Genomic DNA, 21072 nt, shown 5'->3' with positions numbered 1-21072 from the left:
CTGGGCACATAGTGCCAGCCACCGAAATTGGGCATGGTGGTTCACACCTATAATCTCAGTGCTGGGGTGGCTGAGACAGGAGGATCACTACAAGTCTGACGTGCAAAAAAAAAAAAAAAGAGTTGAAAGACCCTGCCTCAAAATAAAAAATAAAAGGCCTGCGAATGTAGCTCAGAACTAAGGGCCCGTGTTCCATCCCCAGTACTAGGAAAAAAAAAAATTCTGCCCCTAAAAATGGAGATTCCAGAAAGGGGGCTGCAGCATCCTTCTCCCTCCCACTAAAAGACTAATTCAGGTATTATGGGAACCACCTCACTGTTTGCACTCATGCGTGCACACAGCTAGGACATTCAGTGTTCAAATTTGTCTCTGTCTCTTAAAAGCTGTGTGATTTCTAGCAGATGCCTTGGCCTCTCTGTGCCTGTCTTCAACATAAAAGTCACACTTTTCTAGGGACTGTCAGGAAGGAAAACACATCATGGGTGGAGAATACTTGGCACACAGTAGGTGGTCAATAAGTCCTATCTGTTCTTAGTAAGAATGAAGTTAGGTTTTCTTCCTCTGTCAGTTGCCAACAAGCACCCTTGAAGCCAAAGCCAACTCCTCCAAAGGGTAGGGCTTGCCTAAGGTGTACCCAAGGCCACTTCCCCTTCCTCATTCCTGAGGATAATGTTGGAGGATCTCGCCCCACTACTGTATCTAAAACTCCTGAGAAGGCACAGAAGTTCAGGAACTTTATATAATTTTTTTTAATATATATATAAAACAAAACGGTCCAAGCCAAGCGGCAGGAAAAGATTTGAAACCTGAGTATGTACATCGATCGTTGGAGGCACAGCGGGTCCACTGGGGGTAGCAGGTAGGATGGGGGGGACACAAGGTTACACAGGTCTCAGCTGAAGCCAAGGGGGGCGGAAATAAAGTGCATGAGTCCTGGAGCCCCCCGTGGCCCAGAAGCAGCAGCCGACAGCCCCCTACTTCTGCCTGGGCAAGGCTCAGTGGAGTGTGACTCGGAGGTAGGAGGTGGGCACGTAGCCCTCCCCTCCCTGTTTCCGCCGAACCCGGGTCCAGCCGTCGCCTTTGTCTTCCTCCATCAGACTGAGGTCTTCGCCCTCAGCCATGGAGATGGTGCCCTCGCTGGACCCTGTGGTGGAGGACAAAGCCCAGGGCTTTGCTTTCGGTAGGTTTCAACAGAGCCTGGCCAAAGACACCCCCCAAGCAACTGATGCGCCCCTTGCAGCCCTCCCTGGTTGTCCTCACCTTCAAAGTGGTAGATGGCCACACACTGGCCTATGGGGGACGTGGGCTCCTCAAACTCTTCATCAAATTCTGTGTAGATGGAGGTGTCCTGGGCCTCTTCTGAGGGGGGCTCTTCCGAACTGCTTGGGAGAAGACTGCAGGTTGAGACCAGCCTCCTGGGGCTTCAAGGCCACCCTGCCCTGGCCTCCCACTCACCTCTCCTTGTTCTCCTGTGACCCGCTATTGCTACTGCTGCTGCTGCTACTGCTGGCTGGTGGAGCGCTGGCTGGGGGGTCGGGAGGCCGGGTTTGCCTGTTTAGGCTGTCCCCTCTGTTGCTCAAGACTCGACTCTCAGCTTCAGCCAGCCAAGCCTGGGGACAGGATCACGACATCAGTTCCAGGCCAGCCCCCACCCCTGCCCCCACCGCCACCTCCCCGAGGTCAGTGGCTCTGGACCTGGAGATTTCCTGAGATCACCCATGCACACCCAAGGCCCTGATGAGAAACAGCTGGGGCCCTCCCCCACCCTCCCTGTCAGGTCCACCACCCGGGAGTGACTCAGCCAGCGGCCTCTGCCCGGGGCCCGCCACTTACCTCATACTTCTGTACTTCCAACTTTAGCCGTTCAATATTGCGCAGGGTTTCTGTGATTTGGGGCTCCAAGCTGGCTGGGTCCCCCATCTGGGGTGTCTTCTCATACACATCCTTCATCTTCTTTAAGGCTTCCCTGGGATAAGGCAGAGACGGATAAGAAAGCTCAAGCCAGGGGCTGGGGAGATAGCTCAGTAGGATAAGCGCTTGCCTGGCAAGTGCAAGGGCCTGAGTTCAATCCCTGGTTCCTCAAAAAAAAAAAAAAAAAAAAAAAAAAAAAGTTCAGGCCCATGTGGTTTTGCAAGCGACAGAGGCTTTGGATCTGAGAAAAAGGCAAGACACTGGTGAAGAAGTCAAGCATGGGATCTGGGCGGTCGCTGCAGCTTCTAGTCCTTGCCCTCTGGGAGGCTGAGGCAGGAGAACCAGAAATATGAGTCCAGCCTGGGCAACTCAGAGTCTATTTTCTAAATTTATTTATTTTTGCTTTGAGAGCCTATTTTATAATTTAAAACATTTTTAAAGGGCTGGGGCTGTAACTTGGTGCAAAGGTCCTGGGTTCCATACCCAGTACTATAAGAAAAAAAAAAAAAAAAACCTTAAATTTGGGAGCCAGGCTGGGTATGGTGGTGCACACCTGTAACGCCAGCATTTGGGAGGCTGAGGCAGGAGGATCTCAAGTTCAAGGCCAGCCTGGGTTACACAATGAGCTCAAGGTCAACTAGAACTATATAGTAAGACTCTGTCTCATAAAACTGATCTCCTTCCCCAAAAAGTGGTCCCAGCCACTCAAGGGACTAGGGGAAGATTGTTTGAGCCCAGGAGCTCAAAGCCAGGCTGGGTAACATAATGAATGCCCCCACCTCCTTTCTTAAAGATAGGAAAAGAAATAACCCCAACATTAGGGCTTAACTGGCTAGGTTTGATGATAGTTGAGCATTTCTTAGTGCTGTGAGCTTAGGTTATCCAATCCTTGCACCTGAATGCCTATCTTGAAATTGGGGATGATGGGACATATATTTGCTTCGTGACAAAGTTAGAAGAGTACGTGGTATATATTAAGTCCCACCTTCCTTACCCCACCCCAGAATAGGGATTGAACCCAGGGGATTTCTGCCACTGAGCTGCACCTGAGCCCTTTTTGTATTTTATAACAGGGTCTAACTTGCCCAGGCTGGCCTTGAATTTGTGATCCTCCTGTCTCAGCTTCCTGAGCAGGTGGGATTACAGGTTGTGTGCCACGGCACTCAGTCTAAGGCCTGAACTCACTACTTCAAACACATATTGAGTACCTAGCGTATAATAGGCACTATTCTAAGCGTCAGAAATACAACTAAAAAGGGGAAAAAAAAGTGCTAAAGACAGCAGGACTCCTAACTCTGCTTACCATCTCTTAGGAAAAGTTGGGAATTCTAGCAAATCTATGTGAACAGTTTGAAATAGTGCCTGGAATACAGTAAGTGGTCAATAAATGCCATGTGTGATTACTGTTCTCTTCTCCTCTGTGTCTATGTAAAAACTGTAAGAATAGACTTCTTGCCAGCTTCATGAGTTACTCAGGCGATAAGGCAGGAGGAGCACAAGTGGGAGGCCAACCTGGGCAACTCAGCGAAACTGTCTCAAAATAAAACTTGCAAAGGGCTGGGGTAGCTCAGCAGCAGAGCTCCTGCTTAGTACATACAAGGCCCTGGATTCACTCCCAGCACTGAAAAAAAAAAAAAGAAAGAAAAACCAACTATGGAGGGCTGGGGAGATAGCACCTGCCTGGCAAGCGCAGGGTCCTGAGTTCAATCGCCAGCACCACAAAAAGAAAACAAACAAAAAAACTATGGAATATGCTAGACTTCAGCTCCACTTTCTTCCAGCTATGCACTTGACCCATGATACAGATAAAGAAACTGAGGCTTTTTATAAAAAGGTAAAGGCAAGCCGCCCAATACTCCATGACAGCTAGAATCTGAGCCCTACCTCAGCTATCTCCAGCACAAACCTCCACCCTAAGAGCCCTGGAAGCAGACAGTTCTGGGTGGAACTTCGCACCCCTAAAAGCCATTTGGTTCCAAGCAAACAGCAAAATAGAATCTGGCCACCCGCTGGCAAGTGGCACACGTCAGCCCTATTATGTAACTGGACTGGAAGCGCATTTTCTTGCTTGGAAAGAGTGAGTAGATTTTTTTTCTTCTTTTTTTTAAAATCTGGCAGATTTTTTTATTGTTAATATATTTTGAGTATTTCAGCTACTAAACATAACTGTACAGCTTTTTTCCTTTGACCTAAGTGGTAAATTAAGAGTAATAGGGTTTGTATATATATATATATATATTTTTTTTTTTGAACTATCTTTGCATTATTGGGCTTAATACCCAAAAGATCACCAAATTTGTTTCATGATTTTTTTTTTATATTTGGTTTTTTTTTCTGTTGTTATGGGTTTGTCTGTTCATTTGTTTTGAGCCTATCCCGGGGACGCAACCCAGAGCAACTTTTTCCAGAGTGACTGTCCCAATCATTTTTTTATTTTGAGAGAGGGTCTCACCAAGTCACTAGGTTGCCCAGGCTGGGCCCTGACTTACGATCCTCTGCCTCAGCCTTGCAGAGTGCTGGGAAAACAGGCATGCGCCACTACACCTAGTTTAAAACTTTTTTGTTGTAGTAAAATAAAATTTATAAAATTGATCCCTGGGGCCATTTTTAAGTGTGTAAGTCCACGGCATAAATACTTTCACCCAAGCATGGCCAGCCATGATGAATTATTTTGTAAATACATCATTAGATCTGCTTGGCTAGGATTCTGTATCATACACGAGGTAAAATGAGTCCATAATTTTATTTCCTGGAACTTCTTGTTTACCGATTTAAGGTTTGAGACGCCACCAGGGTCCCAAAACGCCGGTAGCTTCTGCTTCTTATCCTTTGCTGGAAGGACTTGTCTGAGACAGAAAGCAGCAGTTTCCTCTGAGTGTGGCATGACGCACCCACAAAACCATGGGGGCCTGGGTCTGTTGCGCGGGGCTGGGGGGGGGGGTCTCTGAGAGCAACTTCAGCACGACTGAGCTCTCGGCTTCATTCTCTACCTCTGCAGTGCTGGAGCTGGAGCCCCGGGCCAGGCGAGAGCTGCACCCCCGCTGTTCATTATGACTTGATTTTGCCCTTGCCTGCCCGCCTCTTCGCCCACTCGTTCCTCTGCTGCTTACCTCTGATCCACCTCCTTCTGGAGCTCCCGATTCCGCTCTTCCAACTGCTGTTGAAGCCGCTTTCTCTGCTGCTCGGGGGGCAGATGGCTAAAATCCTCCGTCACCACCGCCTGTGAGGTGGAAGAGCCGGAATTGGGGTCCTGGCACCGCACGCTCCTGGGAGATACCAAATCCCTCTTTCTCCCTGGCAGAGTTCTTGGAGTGAGGCCATGCATGAAGCAAAGCAGGATGGGGGCCCAGCTGGCCGCAGAAAGCGAGCCCAGGGTCCCACCACCCAGCCACGGGGCGTCTGTGACCACCACCTCCTCCTGCTGCCCAGGCCCCACTTACCCCACGGCCGGCTCGGAAGCTGCGGAAGGACGCTAGCCGCGGTTTGACCGACTTACTGATCTCACTCAGTATGGCCAAGGGGTCACGGCCGGAGCGGGGGGATGGGGGTCCATTAGGCAATACCGAGGGCAGGGGACCCCCCAAGGGGGAGAGGGATGGGGGGCGCGGCTACCAGCGGGGGCCGGGTGGGGGTAGGTGGGTCAGGGATGGAGATGGGAAGGTGTAGAGAACGAGGATGATGGATGGATGGATGGATGGATGAACGGACGTGAGGATGGACGGACGCAGATAAAGGAAAAACAAAATGGAGAAAGAAAGAAAAAAACGGTAAGAAAATCACAACTCAAGATGTACGATCACACATAGAAAACACATGCAAGAGCAACACAAAACTGGGGAGATGGTGGGGAGGACATGGATTAGACTGTGAGCCAGGAGGGGCCACCAGGTCCCACCCGCATCCCTCTCTGGCCCCTTGAATCTTAGGTCCAGGGACAAGAAGGAGGACCAGGTCTCTGTCGTTAGGATTTCCAGACTCACAGTCTAGGAGGCGGGAGGCTCACACAGAGCCAAGGGCTCAGAGACAGAGGCCGAAAAGAGAGAGGAGAGTGGGGCCGAAGGCCAGGAGTGAGGGTCACGGCAGGGGTGGGGGGTGGGGCGCAGGCTGGGCTGCGGCAGGTATACGTGGGAGGGCATCAGACACTAAGCCTAGGGGTCCCTAAGGCTGACCCAGAAGGGCGCAGGGGAACCACAGGTGTAGACATGTGTCCCTCACATCAAAAGCCCAAACTCCCAGACTAAGGAAGGCAAAGGCTGATGGCCTGGAGGTCCTCCCCAGGATAAAGGCCTCAGGCCAGGGCACAAGTCCTCAAGCTGGCAGTTGTCTGCATCCCCAAAGCAGTAGACAGACACCACTGGCCCCGCCCAGCCCCCCTCAGCCTCCTGGGACTCCCAGGCCAATGGGCCAGCCACCCGCCTTCCTCCCCCTCCAGCCTGGGCCTGCGGCCAAGAGGAAAATTCCTGCCCAGGACTCGGCGTTCTGGTGGCTGGGGCTGACTTGGTGGGGGCCTCCACAAGCTCCACTTGCTGTCTCCCCGAGAACCCCAAGAGCACTGGTCCCCACCTTGTTCTTTTTGCCAAAGGGCCAGCGCTTGGCACGGATCCGGCCTGAGCCCCGGAGCTCAGCGCGGCCATCGGATGGGGTGCCCAGGCTGCTGTCGGAGGGAGCTCGGTTCATGGGCTGGCTGAAGTCTTCGAATTCCACATCGCCCGGGCGGGCAAAGCCTGACTTGTGCAGCTCGATGAGGACCTGGGAGTCCTGGGGGAGGGAGCAGTCGGGAGGGGGGGCAGTCAGGGGGTCTGCTGGGAGCCCACTCCCCAGCCCACTGAACCACATGGGGCACCCACGTTCTTGGCATCCACGGCGTCTGCAGCCACCTTCATGCCCTCCAAGCACTTGGCGATGATGGGGACCACCTGCAGCTCGGCCTCCGACAGAAGCCCATACCCGGCCCCTAAGTGGGTGGCCCGGCGTTCATCCATGTCCTGAAGTTTCTGCAGGATGGAGATGGGAGGAGCTGGGGCGGGGGGATTTCTCTCCCCAAGCGCAGCGGAGTGCAGAGACGGCCAGCTCACTGTTGCTAAAGCTTTCTACTTCTCTCTCAGTCTGGGTATTGAGACACCGCAGGTAGATTTTGATGTATGTATAAGAGTTGGTTAACTTTTAGGGTTTTGTAAGAAGATTGGCCTGGGAATCTAGGGTACTCACATCAAATATCTGGGGCATCTGTGAAAAATAGAAGTGGGCCTGGTCTCGGTTAAAGCGCTGTAGCTGGGCTGCGTACTCGTTCTTGCTTTCTTCTGCCATGTGATTCCGAAGGTGTGCTTGCTGCTTGGCCTGGGGAATCCCGAGGGGGAGGTGACGCACACGCGCCAGCAGCGCCCATTCTGGCTTCTCAAGCCTGCCCGAGCCCCCACACATACCTTCTCCACGTCAGCTTTGGTGGCATTGATGTCCTGGTCCAACCGCTCGGCAGTCTGGGCTGCCTTCTCCGCCTCTCGGCAGTCTCGCTCAAACTTGCGCTTGCTCTGCAGGGGCGACAGAGCCAGAGGGGAGCTGCTGTCCCCTAAATAGGGGAGCTGGGAAACCAAGGTGTATGGGGACTGGTGGAGGGAGGCCACCAGGACACACGGAGCACCATGGGGTCCCAGGAAGCTCTGTGGGGAGAGGGACCAGCTAGGACAGGGCTCAGTTCTGTGGGGAAGCTAGTCCTTCCCTGAGGCACCACCACCTCTGCTAACTCACATTCTCCAGCTGTTTGAAGCCATTTTCCAGCTGCTGCTGGGCCCGCCGCCCTTCCTGGAAGTGCTGGGGGGAGAGGAGGGATGCAGCTCACCGGAGGCTTTTCCAGCAGGGCTCCCCGAAGCCCAGGTGGGGACCCCTCACCATCTTCCTCTCTTGCTTCATCTCCTGGGAGTACTTGGCCAGTTCCAGACACACACGGACGCTGAGGTTCTCAGCCACCAGCTCCCGCTGGCCAGCAAAATCGTTCACCTCCTGTAGAAGCTGGATGAAGGATTGCTGTTGGCTGAACCTGGGCAGAGGGGGTTGAGAGGGGGTCAGGCTCCCCTCAAGGGGTGGTGCTCGAAACCCAGCTCCTGTGGGGAAAGTGAGCCCAGGGCATTAATGTCCCCTGCCAGGTTAAGTTCTGGTCCCTGTCCTTTACCCCCAACCTTTGTGTTCGGATGCATTTCAGATCTTAGAATTGTTTGGGGTTTTAAAAAGGAGATGCAATCCTTCCACCATGCATGCCTCAGCCCAGTGGGGCTACAAGCAGCAACCTGTAATAAAACTATACAGCAAGAGGTGTTCGTTCAGTCGCCCTTTGGTATACACAGACGATCATATCCAGAAACCCCTAAGGATACTAAAATCTTCTATTGCTCAAGTTCCTTATTTAAAAGGCATATTGTAAGCTGGGTGTGGTGGCACACACCTGTAATACTATCAGAGGCTGTGGCAGAAGTTTAAGCCCAGAATGGGCAATTTAGCAAAACCCTTTCAAAAAAAAGACATAATATTTGCATTGAACCTGCGTACATCTTCCTCTAGGCTTTAAATCATCTCTAGGTGATTTGCTCGATACAATCTACACGCTATGTACATAGTTGTTACACTACCGTTCCAGGAATGACAAGAGAAAATTAAGTTTGTCTAGGATGGGTAGGGGAACAGTTTTTTTAGTAGGAAATTTCTGATCTTTGGATATGAAGGGACGACTGTATTCATACTGACCAAGATAAAAGACTATAATTAACATCAAGCCAGCCTGATGGGAGGTTGCTATCTAACAAGTGAACAAAAAAAAAAAAAAACAAGCAAAAGGGCCGGGGAGATGGCTCAGTGGAATAAGTGCTTCCCTGGCAAGCGCAAGGGCCTGAGTTCAATCCCTGGTTCCACCAAAAAAAAAAAAAAGCAGGAAAGCAACTTTTATATCTAGAGATTTTTGGATTCTGGAATAAAACGAAACGTTCTGACAAGTTCTGTGGGACTGGGCACTGCTTTGACACATTAATGCAGCTTTCCCTCCTGCAGGTCCTGGGTGCTAGGTATCACACTGTCAACCCCAACTCACAGATAAGGGAAAAAGAGGCATGGAGCGAGCCGCTTCTTCCAAAGTACTCCTTTTTACACCTACTGGAGCATCCCCATTTAATAGATGGGAAATACAGAGGTGGAGAACCCAAGCATGATGGTATGCTATCGCTTAGAATCTCGACACTCTGGGAGGCCGAATCAGGAGGATGGAAAATTTAAGCCCAGCCTGGGCAATTCAATCAACAATCTCAACATGAAATGTCTCAAAATGAAAATAAAAATAACAATAAAATGGGCTGCGGTATGCAGCTCAGTCAATGCAAAGATCTGGGATTTAACCTTCTAATTGGAAATCACCCCCCAAACAACAACAACAGCAACAACCACCACCACTACCACCTGAGGAGGGAAACTAAGTCATATGCCAAAACCACTTTGCACGAAGGAATAAATTTAGGGTTCAAATCAGGTTGTCTGGTCCTTGCATCCAGGTTCTTAGCTCCAGGTGCTTGGAGCCAGGTGGGGTGGCCAGCAGGGGTCTTTGCAACACCCTCCATCTTACTTGGATTCGGGGTCATCTTTGGTAGGTCTCTTGGGCAGGTATTTTTTCACGAGGCTCCTGAAGGGAGGTAGAGGCAGAAGGCTGAGCCCGCAGCTCTTCAGCTGCACCCGGACCCTAGGCTGAGTACACCCGGGGGGTCTCACCGCAGCTGCTTCGCATAGGCCTGTTCAACCTCCGTGCGTTCTTTCACAAACTTCACGTATCTGTCCAACAGGTCCAGCCCCCACTGCGTATGGCGCTCAAGCACCTCGAACTGATCCTGATGGGGAGCAGGGGGTACGGAGGGCCCGGGTCACGACCTTTCTTGGAACCCCGACCCAACGACGCAGGCCTGGGGAGCCTCTCTCCAGGAGCGCTGAGCAGGCGTGGTTTCGTAGCGCCGGCCCGGGCGAGAGAGGGGGGCAGGAAACTGGCGGGAACCCCCTCCCCTTCCCGGGATGGGCCCCAGCCGGACACAGCAGGCCTAGGGTCTGCGGACGGCCAAGAAGGTTGTAGAATGAGGCGCTCCTGCCTCAACTCCCCTAATCCCCCTGGATTCCGGAAAATCCGGCTGGCCTGGAGTGAGTCAGGGCCGGAGGCGCAGGGATGGGGGGGGGGGTGTCGGGATGGCCAGGGGGCAGGCACCAAGTTCCCCGATTTCTCATGCTTTTTCATGGGTGACTCAAAGTCCCCCCCCCCCCAAGACTTCACTCCACCTCCTAGAGTTGGAGTGGCAAAGACGATCTGGTGGATCCGCGGCACTGAGGAAACCAGGGATTCCACCGCCCCCACAGGGGAGGGGGTCAGAGGTCGAGCTAGGATAGAGGAAAAGTTCTGGGATTTCCTGGGTGAGAGGCGACCAAGGCAGCCCTGCCTTGTGTCTGAGCCAGCAGGGAGGCAGAGGTGGGGGCTGGGGCCGAGCCTGCAGATCCCATCCCGGAGCGCCCCTAGGTATAATCCCAGGAGACTGGAAGGCAGTCAGGACTCGTTGGTCCCACGTGGGGACGAGGGTGGCCAGAGGGTCCCCTCCCCCTCTGTGCCGGACGGGCAAGTGGCGGGCAGGGACCCAGGGGCCGTAAGCTAAGCCTTGGCCCGGCCAGGGTGCTCAAAATAGGTGACCTCGCCCGGCTGCCCCGGCCTGGTCCCAAGACTTCTGACCGTTTTCCTGTCTATGCAGTGCCTCAGTTTCCCCCTGTCCGCCCGGTAAGGTCTCTTCTAGACTCCAGGACGTCCTGAGACTTTCGGGGAAACTCCAAGAGAAGGAAGAGGACAGAGGGCAGGGACCCAGGGGTCAACGCAGGGAAAGAAAACGTGGAGTCCCTGCTAAAGTACAGGGGACAAAGCGAGCGAAGTCTAGATCCGCGCCAGCGAGAAGTTGCAGCCGTGCCGGTTGGACTCACCCACAACTCAGTGCCCCAATCCATGCTGCTCCCGCGCTCAGGCCGCCGCTGCTGCCGCCACCGCGCCCGGTCCCAGCCGCCTGCCACCCTCCGCGGGAAGACTCGGCCCAGGGCGACACGCCCGGCCCCGCCCCAATCCTCCCTGGGCACGCCCACTTAACTCTAGGCCACGCCTCTCTGCTCTTTACCACGCCCTCAGCCTGGTGTCCCGGGGGCGCGGCTCCACGGAGGCGGGATTCAGATGATGCCCGGCCTCTCTTAAAGGACTATTGCTACCCGTTGCCCCTGGAAGGACCATTTAAACAATCCCCACCCATCTCCAACTCTCTGATGCTCTCCTCCTCCTCCTCTCTGGACCGTTCTTCCTTTCTCCTTTCCTCCTACAACCATTCCTTAAAGGGCCAAGACAGTAAAGCCCCAAAGCCAAGTCCTTCCCCCCCACTCCGTGCAGAGAGAACCTGAGGTCACCTGGCTCATGTGGGCCGACCCGGCTCCAGGCGTCTACGTACGTCCCACTAATGGTCTAGTCTCTCCGGCCACAGGGCGGATGGGAAACTTCGATCCAGCTGAGGACGTGTCTCCTCCAAGGCTGGGTCCATTAGCGCCCCTACCGCATCCTGCCTTTCCTTCCCCAGAGTCTCCATTGGGAAACAGAGAGCGAACTGCCCTTGGGGCGCCAGTCCCAGGTCCTTCCCTGTTCAGTTCATGTTTATGCCGACACTTTCAAGTTTTGCTCATTAAGGAACAATCAAATGTAAAGATCAGCACTAGCTTTGGGATCCCGGCAGCCCCTCCCTTGATTTTGGGGAGCTATGGGTTTAGAAGTCTGTCCTCTCCTATAAAAATCTGTTCGCACCTCGTAAATCCCCTTGCCTTTAGGCTCTGACAAAAGAGGAAATAGGTCTGTGGCTCCCCTGCCTTTGGCGGTTACAAAGGCCAAGGCGCCCTGCTGGGGGTGCGATTGAGTCTGAGTCCCTAGATCCCCTCCGCAGACCGAAGCCTGGGCGCCCACAAGAGAACTGCCCCACCTGCTGGCGGCATCTAGGTTGGAAAGCCTCTGGTTACAAAGTGGGGTTCAGTAGCTCCATTTGAATTGGGGTCCAGGCCAGCAAAATTCGGGGCTCAGTTCTGGTCAGAGACTTAAACTGCATTTGGGGTTCAGCCCAGGTTAGCATCACACTTAAGGATGCGGCCAGAGGCTTAGGAGAAGGGCCAGCAAACCAGTGAGGAATCAGTGGTCAGGCCTAATCCAGAGTGAGGTCTCAGCCAGAAACGAGGGCTCAGTATGTACGAGGGTGTCTGGTTTTCAGGTTTATGCAGGGACTGAGCAGAAGAAAGGGTTTAAATTTGGGGTTTGGGGAAGCCTCCAGCTGCCTCACTTAAGGACAGTGGCTTTAGTTAAGGTTGTGACTCAATTTGGGGTCATAAGTCACCCTGGGGTCAAGATTTAACCTGGAGCCAGGGTTAGGCCTCTCTGTGGACTAGGAAAATTAGCAGAAAGGGACAAGCCTAGACAGATGCGTGTGTTTACCAAAAAAGCCAGAGGTCTGGCTGAAAGCCGCGTCTCCTGGGTAAGAAGAGGAAGTCCTTTTTTAGGGATACTGGGAAATGTAGTTCATTTTATGCCTCGTTGAGCATGTCTGCTCCCGCTGAATTCTGGGTAATGTAGTTTTGGTCTGTTAAGAGCCGGGAGAGGAAATTTTTCAGGACGATATCAGATTCATGATCATTGGTTAGCTGGACTGTTTATCAAATTACATCCGGGACAATATTTCTAGTGATTGGTGTGAATGGAAGTGGGACTAAGCAGTCTCTGTACTTCCATTCGGAACTATTTCTGTCTATCTAGTGTTATAAAGGGAAGGTTTGCGAAGATCTGTTCGGTGATTGGCTTATCTGGGTGGACCCGCCGTAGAGCTGGGCTTTCCGTGTGGCGATTGGCTCACAAGTAGGCGGGCTTAGTAGCGTCAGAGGCGGTGTCAAGGGAGGCGGCCGCTCTAGAAATGGCAGAGAGCGAGAGGAGGGGGCTTGGCTGCTGGAGCCCCGCAGAGTGGGGGCAGCGGTTGCTTCTACTGCTGTTCGTGGGCAGCTGTTCGGGGCGTATTCACCGGCTGGCGCTGACGGTGAGGTTTGCGGGCGGTGGTCCGGGGCAGGGGGCGTAACTTTGTCCGGGAGAAGCCCCCGGCGAGGAGTGGTCTGGCCCATCTCCCACCCCCCGCTCCTTCCGCGTCATGGAGCGGTCTGACGCCCCCCGCGTCCAGACCAGGAATGGTCTGCCCCAGCATCCCCTTCTGTCCCCTCGTTCGAGGCGTCTGGCGGTTCGCACTGGAGTCACGCAGTACCGTCGGGGGCGGGGCTCCATCTCTGGGGACCCGGTACTCCTGACCCTTAGGCCTTTCGGCCTTTCAAACTCTTGGGATCTCTTTGGGAATGCCACGCGTCCTTGGCGCCATTCAAGAGGGACTCTGGAGGTTTCTCAAGAGGGAAATCTGCTGAACATTCCCTGATCTTGGAGGTCCAAGTGGAAATCTTGGGACCTTGGGGGCACAGTGGAATCTGAAAGTTTTCCGGGCGTGGAAGGACTGGCCATCGAGAGGCGTTACTGCTCTCAGGGTGGTATTCACCGAGTCAGAGGCTTCTGGTTGTCCCAAAGTTTCGCTTGCTGAACTCAAAACCATGATGGGAAGCTGCAGGGCTACCCCTGTCCCTGCCTGGCACTGTTCTGGCGACAGAGCCTCCAAGAGGCCTTGTCACCCTTTCTGGTCACCGTGTGCCCTAATCAAAGGGACCCCAGGAGACTGCTGGGGGGACCTCGTTCAGAGCCCTGGGGCTGGGCTGGTGTAAACCATCTGAGCTGCTTCTCCTCTGTCTCCGGCAGGGGGAGAGGCGAGCAGACATCCAGCTCAACAGCTTTGGCTTCTACACCAACGGTTCCCTGGAAGTGGAGTTGAGCGTCTTACGTCTGAACCCCCAGTTGACAGAAGAGAAGTCGCCGTTGGTGAGGGTCTCAGGAAGGCTGGGGCTGGACTCCTGAGTTTCACAGCCTGCATCCGCCCCTGTTCTAGGTTCCCAGCCTAGGGCAAGTCTCAGCTTCACTGAGCCTCGGTTTCCTCCTCCATAATTCAGGAATAAAATGTCTCAAGTGAACAATGCTGTTCTTAATATTTGCGGGAAGGCTACCGATAAACAAGACAGCCCCAGTTCCCGAAGCCAAAGTGAACAACCAGTATTTACTGATTGCCGCAGACCAGGCAATGTGCCTAGCAGACTCCCTGGTTCCATTCTCCCACTGCGGCCTCTTGGGGAGCCTGTGGAAATTCTTCGCCAAATGCAGTTTTCCAGGCGTGGCCCCAGGCAGGGAATGGCTTTCTGAGGATTCTACAGGCTGGAAATGGCAGGGCCTGGGTTCAGGTTTGGTGTGTTGAATTCTGGAGCCCAAAGCAGAAAGACATCAGATTTTAAGTTGGGGAAAGGAGGGTGAGCTAACAAAGGTCTCCCTCTGTGTGGAAGTGGGGTCCACCTTGAGTCTGGTTGGGTGGCTGAAGATAAAGGAAGAGGAGGGCAGGGAGGCTGGCTGTTGAAAAATTCAAAGAAGGTGTGAGGGGCATGTGGTAGCTGCTCAATACATGCAAGGCCAGATTTTTGTTGCCACGAGAGGGGCAGCCTAGTGGCCCTTTCTGCGGTCCCTTATGCCCTCCCTTCTTCCTGCCCACCAGGTGGGGTTCAGTCTCAGCCGTGTGCGATCTGGCAGCGTCCGATCCTACTCAGTGAGTGGGGGAGTAAGGGAGCGCCTTGGGGGTGGGGTTGTCTGGGCGGGCTGGGACTGCCACAACCCATTTTCCCACTATCCACTCCCAGGCCCAGGAGTCCCACGAATGCCCACTCCGAAGAAACACTAGCAACTTCCTGGTCTTGTTCCTCATCAACACCAAGGATCTGCAGTGAGTTGGGGTTGGGAGCTGGCTAAGGACACGGTGGTGCGCATCAGTCACCCCAGCACGCCGAGAGGCAGAGGCAGGAGGTTTCCAAGTTCAAGCCCAGTGACTTAGCAAGACCTTGGCTTAAAATAAAAGATTTTTAAAAAAGGACTAGGATGTAACTCAGTGCAAGGCTTTCCCCTCAGTCAGCTGCACTAGCAAAAAACAAAACTAATCTATGTCCATCTTCTGGGATGTGATGCATACCTACCTGTCCCTGGGCTATCTGTTAGGCAGGAAAAGCCAGCTGAAAAGCACCCCCTGAGAGAAAGCCACTCATATTTTAATGTCATCTTCAAGCCTTCTGCATGCTGGGAGGAGGAAAAGGGGAGGGTACTCACCGAATGTAGGAGGGGGTCTCTCAGCAGAGGACCCGGATATAGAAGGTTGGTATGTGGGTTACTGATGATCATTCATACTCTCCTGAGCTCCATATGGTGTCCTGAAAACTTTAATGCATGGGAGCTCATTTCTTTGTACTCTGGTTATCCCTGTTGTTCAGCTGCCAAAACAAAGCCCCCAAAACCGGGATTCAGATGCAGGCCGCCTGGTGTCGCAACGGGCCCTCCCTGCAGGCGCACTGTTTTCTCGAACTGTTCCTTACCTCAGGGTCCAGGTGCGGAAATATGGGGCACAGGAGAAGCTGTGCATCTCCCCTGGGCTCCTCTCCAGTGTGCCTGCTAGACCTGGCCTCCCACAGGCGGCGCCCGCGGTCACTCCCGAGATGGACAGCGGTGAGTCTAGAGTGCAGGAGGGGAGGATCATCAGGCATGCCCGTGTATCGCGGGTTTTTTTTGTCAGCCTTCAACCTCTTAAAATCACTTTCCTGTCTCCCACAGGAAACTCCACAGCTGCTAAAGCCATGGCTAAACCTGCCGGGTCTCAGGTTCAGGGAACTAGGATGGGCAGGAGAAGGGTGTACCCCGAGCATGTTCGGGCTCCCAAGCCTAGGGCCAGCTGATGTAAGGGCTCTGTCCCCTTAGGGTCCCCTTGAGAAGAACAAGGACCTGGTGTTGGACCTGGGCCATGTCAATGACTCCTACAACTTCAGCGTGAGTGCAGCACCCATAGCCCCACTTCCTCTACTAGAACTGTTGGTCCCAGGCTGAGACTCGTCTCCCCTGCCCAGTTCCACATGGTGATTGGCTCCAGGGCTGAGGAGGGCCAGTACAGCCTTAACTTCCACAACTGCCATAACCTGAAGCCCGACCAAGAACACCCCTTCGACCTCACGGTGAGTGAACCAAGGGGTTCGGGCTCAGGTGCTTGCTCCTGCTGGGCCAGGCTTAGCCTCTCGGGGCCCACCCAGGGTCCCTGATGGGCAGTGCAAACCAGGACCAGCTGCTGTCTGTATCATCAGGATTCCAAGTATTCACACACATAAATTATGTTGGTATCAAACAGGTCTGGGCTTGTTATTTGCATTCTATAAGCAGGAAGTTACAACAGTTTTCTTGGCCTTTACGTTGTAGCAGTCAGTCATTCTGTCTCTTTTTTAATATCCTGGGGATGGAACCTAGACCCTTTGCACATCCTCAGAATTTTTTGCTTTTCTTAACTTGGAGACTAGATCTCACTAAATCGCCCAGGTTAGGTCCAATTTGTGGCCTTCCTGCCTCAGGCCGTCCACCTAATCTAGAGGTGATTTGAAATCAGCAGGAAGATGTGCACAGGTTCTGAGAGAATACTTTGTCTTTTGACGTAAAGGCCACGAGAATGTCCTGTTTTGGTGTCTGCCCCGGAGCGACCCCCTATAGATGTTGAGGGTCTCCCAGTGTACACCTATCTGAAAAGTGGGACAAGTGGGCTTGAGGGTGAGCCACCAGCTAGAAGGTGGGAGAGTGCAAGGCTGGAGCTCACAGCTCTGCACAGACCGGGGTGACACGACTGCTGCCCTCCCCCAGGTGATGATCCGGGAGAAGAACCCCGAGGGCTTCCTGTCTGCCGAGGAAATTCCGCTCTTCAAGCTCTACCTGATCATGTCTGCCTGCTTCCTGGCCGCTGGCATCTTCTGGGTGAACGTGCTCTGCAGGAACACGTAATGCGCTTGCTGCTTGCCTCTGCCTGGCACCTTCTCTCCCTGCCTGTGGCTGAACTTCTGCACTTCATCCCACCTGTGTCCCCCACCTCTCTCAGGTACAATGTCTTCAAGATCCACTGGCTCATGGCGGCCCTGGCATTCACCAAGAGCATCTCGCTCCTCTTCCACAGTGTGAGCGCCATGGGCTGGGCAGCGGGAGGGTAGGCTGGGAGCACTGCACCGGGTAGGCCACCCCTCCCTGTAGCCTGGATTGGGAGTCCCTGTGTCCCCTGCACAGTTGGTCCTCCGTGAGTTTCATCCATCTACCAGTCCCTCTGTCCCACTCAGCACTGCCCTCCAGGCTGTCTGCCTGCTGGCCCAGTGGTGACCTAGCTGCCCTGCCCACCCAGCTGTGCCTACCCCTGCACTGCTGTGGCTGTGACCATTTCTGGTCCCACCCTACGCCCTGCTTGAAACCCTCAGCGCATTGGGCTGCCGGGCCACCCTCCTGCCCATGGCCCCTGTTCCTAAGCCCCGCCTCTACGTGCCCACCTTCCGCTCGCCTGACTGTGCCCCTCCGTCCATCTCCAGATCAACTACTACTTCATCAACAGTCAGGGCCACCCCATCGAGGGCCTTGCTGTCATGCACTACATCACGCACCTGTGAGTGTCCCCTCTGCCGAGTGGGTGGGAAAGGCTGGGCTCCCACCTCCTCACTGGACCCCCTGGTGCTCCAGGCTGAAGGGCGCGCTCCTCTTCATCACCATTGCCCTGATTGGCTCTGGCTGGGCCTTCATCAAGTACGTCCTCTCCGACAAGGAGAAGAAGATTTTCGGGATTGTGATTCCCCTGCAGGTGCGTGTGAGGAGGTCCCCGAGTAAGGTGGGGAGGGGTGGGTACAGTTCAGTTGGCACCCATGCACCCGCCGCCCTGCTGCCCAGGTCCTGGCCAACGTGGCCTACATCGTCATGGAGTCCCGAGAAAAGGGTGCCAGCGACTATGGGCTTTGGAAGGAGATCCTGTTCCTGGTAGACCTCATATGCTGTGGTGCCATCCTCTTCCCAGTGGTCTGGTAAGGCCCCGCCCACGGCCGAGACCACGCCCATACCGCGGCCCCTCCCGTGAGCACTGGGGCAGAGTCCTCCAAGCTGACCATGCTGTGTGTGCCCTGCCTGTCCCAGGTCCATCCGGCATCTCCAGGACGGATCTGGCACAGATGGGAAGGGTGAGGCTGCTCTGCACCAGCCCCCTTCCCACACCCTCCCCACTGCTGCTCCCTGCACCTCCTGACCCCTCCCACCCCTTGGCCTCCTTCCCTGAGGACACCACCTCCAGCCCGAAGGCTTCAGTCTTCTCCTTTCACCGCCGTTTCACCTTCCCTCAGACTGTCTGACCCTGGGACAGTCTGCTGTGTCCACCCTATTCCTCTTTCCCTCCTGGGTGACTCTTGCCCCCTCCCTGCACCCCTCCTCAGTGACAGTGAACCTGGCCAAGCTGAAGCTGTTCCGACACTACTATGTCATGGTAGGTACCCCCACCCCGTTGGCCCACGGCACCACCCACCCCAGGTGTCCCCCGCCCGTCCATGTCCTTTCTTTCCGTCCCACAGGTCATCTGCTATGTCTACTTCACGCGTATCATTGCCATTCTGCTGCGGGTGGCTGTGCCCTTCCAGTGGCAGTGGCTGTACCAGGTGAGGGGTGTGGACAGGCTGGCCACTGGGAGTGGGGGCTCCCTAACACTTGACGGCCCGCCCCATGCCTGTGTCCCACAGCTCTTAGTGGAGGGCTCCACGCTGGCCTTCTTTGTGCTCACCGGCTACAAGTTCCAGCCTACCAGAGACAACCCGTACCTGCAGCTGCCCCAGGAGGACGAGGAGGACATCCAGATAGAGCAAGTGTAAGGCCTGGTCCAGGCAGAGCCCCTCCAGCTGAGGCGCGGGGCTGAGCCGGCTGGTGGGAGTTGGCCTCTGGAGGAGCTGAGGCCAGTCCCGGTGGCTGAGGGTGCGCTGTGGGCAGAGCCAGGCCGCCACAGAGGTGGAGTGGGCTGCTGGCCTTCGCTCTCACATTGCCTGCTCACCTGGTGTCTGCCCAAAGGATGACGGACTCGGGGTTCCGGGAAGGCCTCTCCAAAGTCAACAGAACAGTGAGCGGACAGGAGAAGGTGTGACCACCGCCATTGCTGGGGCCAGCCATTTCCAGCCGTCCTCTTCCTACCCAGCCTCCTGCCTCACCCACCAGCTCAGAGCCGGTGTGGGGAGGTGGCAGGGCCAGCTCCAGGCATCCACCTCCCCAGGAGGAGCCCAGTGAAGACAGATGCCTCGCCCTGCCCCCCCCCCCAGGCCCCAGACCCTGGGCTGCCCTGTTCTGGCTGCGGGGCCACCCTGCACTTCCCGCTGTACAATAATGATCAGTCTGTTTTTATTATTAGAGTTTCTTGTCTTTCTGGAGTTGAGGTCCAAGGTAGAAGTTGTGTTTACAGATTAGAAATTGGTATTCGCGGGTGGGGTACAGCAGCCACTAGCTAAACATTCATTAAATACCCATTGAGCAGCTAGTACCTGCCAGGTGCTCTGCCGATAAAGGGATGAGTGGTGACCCAGGCAGTGCTGTCCCTGAGTCCTCCTGTGACGGAGTCTGCGCAGGGCCCTGACCAGCCCGGAAGCTCAGCGAAGGTGGAGGGATTGGAAGGGATACTTCACCCCGAGGGGGCAGCACACCTGTCTTCCCGGCCCTGTGAGGAGGCTGGAAATTTGAGCCTAGCTGGGGCAGCTTAGTGATTTAGCAAGGCCCGTCTTGAGGTAAAATAATAATAAAATAGGACTAGCGGTGTGGCTCACAGCAGAGGGCTTTGGTAACAAGAAAAAAAATTGCAACACAAAGACCCACAGGTGGCTGGGATGCAGAGCGCAGCCAACAGTGGGGCCGCTACCTAACTTGCCCAGTCACCCAGCTTGTGGGCTGGCAGGCTGGGCTCGGAGCCAGGCGCTAAGCGCTTGTGCATTGCCCCTCCATTAGAGTCCCTGTGAGCACACCTCTCCTCCCTTGCTGCCCATGACTGTGTGGCTCAGCCTCTGTTCCTGGCATGTCATATTGGGCCTTCTATGTTCGGTTGAGTCATCCCCGTGACTGAGGTGTGACAAGAGATTGGGGTGTCCACCAGTAGGGATGGGTGCTGGAGATTCCTCTTGCCCCCCGGGCACCCAGGAGCCCTTCCTAAAACAGTCCTTGGAAGGGGCTCGGGCACGGGGCAGGGGGAGGGCTGCAGTGTAAGTGCTCAGTGAACAAAGCAGACCCATCTGGGGCCCACAGGCCTTGCCCAGCCAGATGCAGAAGGAAGTGGGGGCGCCCTGTGGGCTGTGAGGCGGAAGCCTGGCATAGCTCAGACATCCTGGAGGCACAAGGAGCCTTAAGGCAGACACGTTTGGGGTTGTCTGCCAGGGCCCATGCCACGGCCGAATCAAGAGGGAGGAGAGACACAGCCTGAGGAGCTCGGCCTCCCTCAGGTACGTGGGCTCCCCACCCCCACAGTCGTGCACACCCTGACCCCAAGGCTGCCACAGTGAAAGGTGGTGCGAGATGCAAGATGGGCATGAGGATGAGACTAAACGGAGGACCTTGGAAATTCCTGAGTAGCTGGGAAGGGGTGGAGGAGGCAGGAGGAAGGCGGTATTGGGAGAAAGATTCCAGGCAGGGGCTTGGCTAGCGTCTGGGTCCAGGGACAAGACAGGAGGACTTGAGGTGGGCGGCCGTCCATCACCAGAGTTAGGCGGAGGGTGAGAAACAGCAGGTGTCCCAAGAATTACAAAAGCAAAGCGGTCAGTGTGTGCAGGGTGAGCAGACACGTGTTCTGTTTGCCTAGCATGGCTGGATCCTCACTGCAAACCAGAAAGGGGCTTCTAGGCTGTGGATCTGCAGTTTGGAGAAGAACTGGAGGCTGAGACATGGGACCGGGGTGGCTCAGGGCACCCTACGTATCTGCAGTCCAAACCCCTGTGTCCTCTGAGAGCCGGGGTCCCCAGTGCCCACGACTGCGCATGAGCAAGTGGTAGCAGAGCCCACGGTCATGTGCAGCTGAGCCATTTGGCCGGGTCAAGGCCACCCAGGAGTTAATGAGTAATGGAGTGGACCAGGCGACTGTCTTGGAGGGAAATTCCAGGAAAGCACAGTAGTGGCATCCACTC

At 54.9% G+C, this 21072-nt stretch overlaps 2 protein-coding genes and 1 long non-coding RNA gene across 5 annotated transcripts; 1 reads left to right on the top strand and 2 right to left on the bottom strand.

Annotated features, from left to right (window-relative positions):
• Window positions 1-83: 83 nt before the first annotated feature.
• On the bottom strand, window positions 84-10998 carry Trip10 (thyroid hormone receptor interactor 10). 2 transcript variants are annotated; one of them, XM_004632801.3, is made up of 15 exons: window positions 10891-10998; window positions 9655-9770; window positions 9512-9568; window positions 7798-7945; window positions 7657-7719; window positions 7335-7439; window positions 7120-7248; window positions 6759-6905; window positions 6475-6669; window positions 5352-5519; window positions 5022-5131; window positions 1834-1966; window positions 1456-1610; window positions 1261-1379; window positions 84-1144 (listed from the first exon to the last, which is right to left on the bottom strand). In XM_004632801.3, exons 1-15 carry the CDS (start codon window positions 10912-10914, stop codon window positions 996-998), a joined length of 1818 nt encoding a protein of 605 aa, XP_004632858.1. In that variant the 5' UTR covers window positions 10915-10998; the 3' UTR covers window positions 84-995. The 2 variants fall into 2 exon arrangements, with proteins under 2 accessions (XP_004632858.1, XP_004632860.1); XM_004632803.2 differs by lacking the exon at window positions 5352-5519 and having other exon boundaries at window positions 753-1144.
• Window positions 10999-12613: 1615 nt separating this feature from the next.
• On the top strand, window positions 12614-19315 carry Gpr108 (G protein-coupled receptor 108). 2 transcript variants are annotated; one of them, XM_004632984.2, is made up of 18 exons: window positions 12614-13013; window positions 13769-13888; window positions 14607-14657; window positions 14749-14831; window positions 15477-15601; window positions 15707-15753; window positions 15851-15919; window positions 15997-16101; window positions 16772-16905; window positions 17004-17079; window positions 17479-17552; window positions 17627-17744; window positions 17831-17961; window positions 18071-18114; window positions 18364-18413; window positions 18499-18582; window positions 18664-18788; window positions 18986-19315. In XM_004632984.2, exons 1-18 carry the CDS (start codon window positions 12894-12896, stop codon window positions 19056-19058), a joined length of 1629 nt encoding a protein of 542 aa, XP_004633041.1. In that variant the 5' UTR covers window positions 12614-12893; the 3' UTR covers window positions 19059-19315. The 2 variants fall into 2 exon arrangements, with proteins under 2 accessions (XP_004633041.1, XP_023572864.1); XM_023717096.1 differs by lacking the exon at window positions 12614-13013 and adding an exon at window positions 13026-13265.
• LOC111817160 lies at window positions 14029-19057 on the bottom strand. The gene is made up of 2 exons (XR_002821417.1): window positions 18969-19057; window positions 14029-14318 (listed from the first exon to the last, which is right to left on the bottom strand). It is a non-coding gene; the product is annotated as an uncharacterized LOC111817160 (long non-coding RNA).
• Window positions 19316-21072: the final 1757 nt, after the last annotated feature.

The sequence above is a fragment of the Octodon degus genome, unplaced genomic scaffold (genome assembly GCF_000260255.1).
Source record: "Octodon degus isolate 3935 unplaced genomic scaffold, OctDeg1.0 scaffold00050, whole genome shotgun sequence".
NCBI lineage: Eukaryota > Metazoa > Chordata > Mammalia > Rodentia > Octodontidae > Octodon > Octodon degus.
This window is presented reverse-complemented; position numbering and strand designations above follow the sequence as displayed.

Coding starts and splice junctions, on each gene's coding strand:
- Trip10 (XM_004632801.3), bottom strand. CDS start 10,914: ATGGATTGGGGCACTGAGTTGTGG. Junction 6,670..6,758: donor ACGCCGTGGATGCCAAGAAC/GTGGGTGCCCCA, acceptor TCCCTCCCCCAG/GACTCCCAGGTCCTCATCGA. Junction 5,520..6,474: donor CCTTTGGCAAAAAGAACAAG/GTGGGGACCAGT, acceptor CCCCGCTGGTAG/CCGCGCCCCCCATCCCTCTC.
- Gpr108 (XM_023717096.1), top strand. CDS start 13,122: ATGGAGCGGTCTGACGCCCCCCGCGTCCAGACCAGGAATGGTCTGCCC. Junction 14,832..15,476: donor ATCAACACCAAGGATCTGCA/GTGAGTTGGGGT, acceptor TCCTTACCTCAG/GGTCCAGGTGCGGAAATATG. Junction 17,080..17,478: donor TCTCGCTCCTCTTCCACAGT/GTGAGCGCCATG, acceptor GTCCATCTCCAG/ATCAACTACTACTTCATCAA.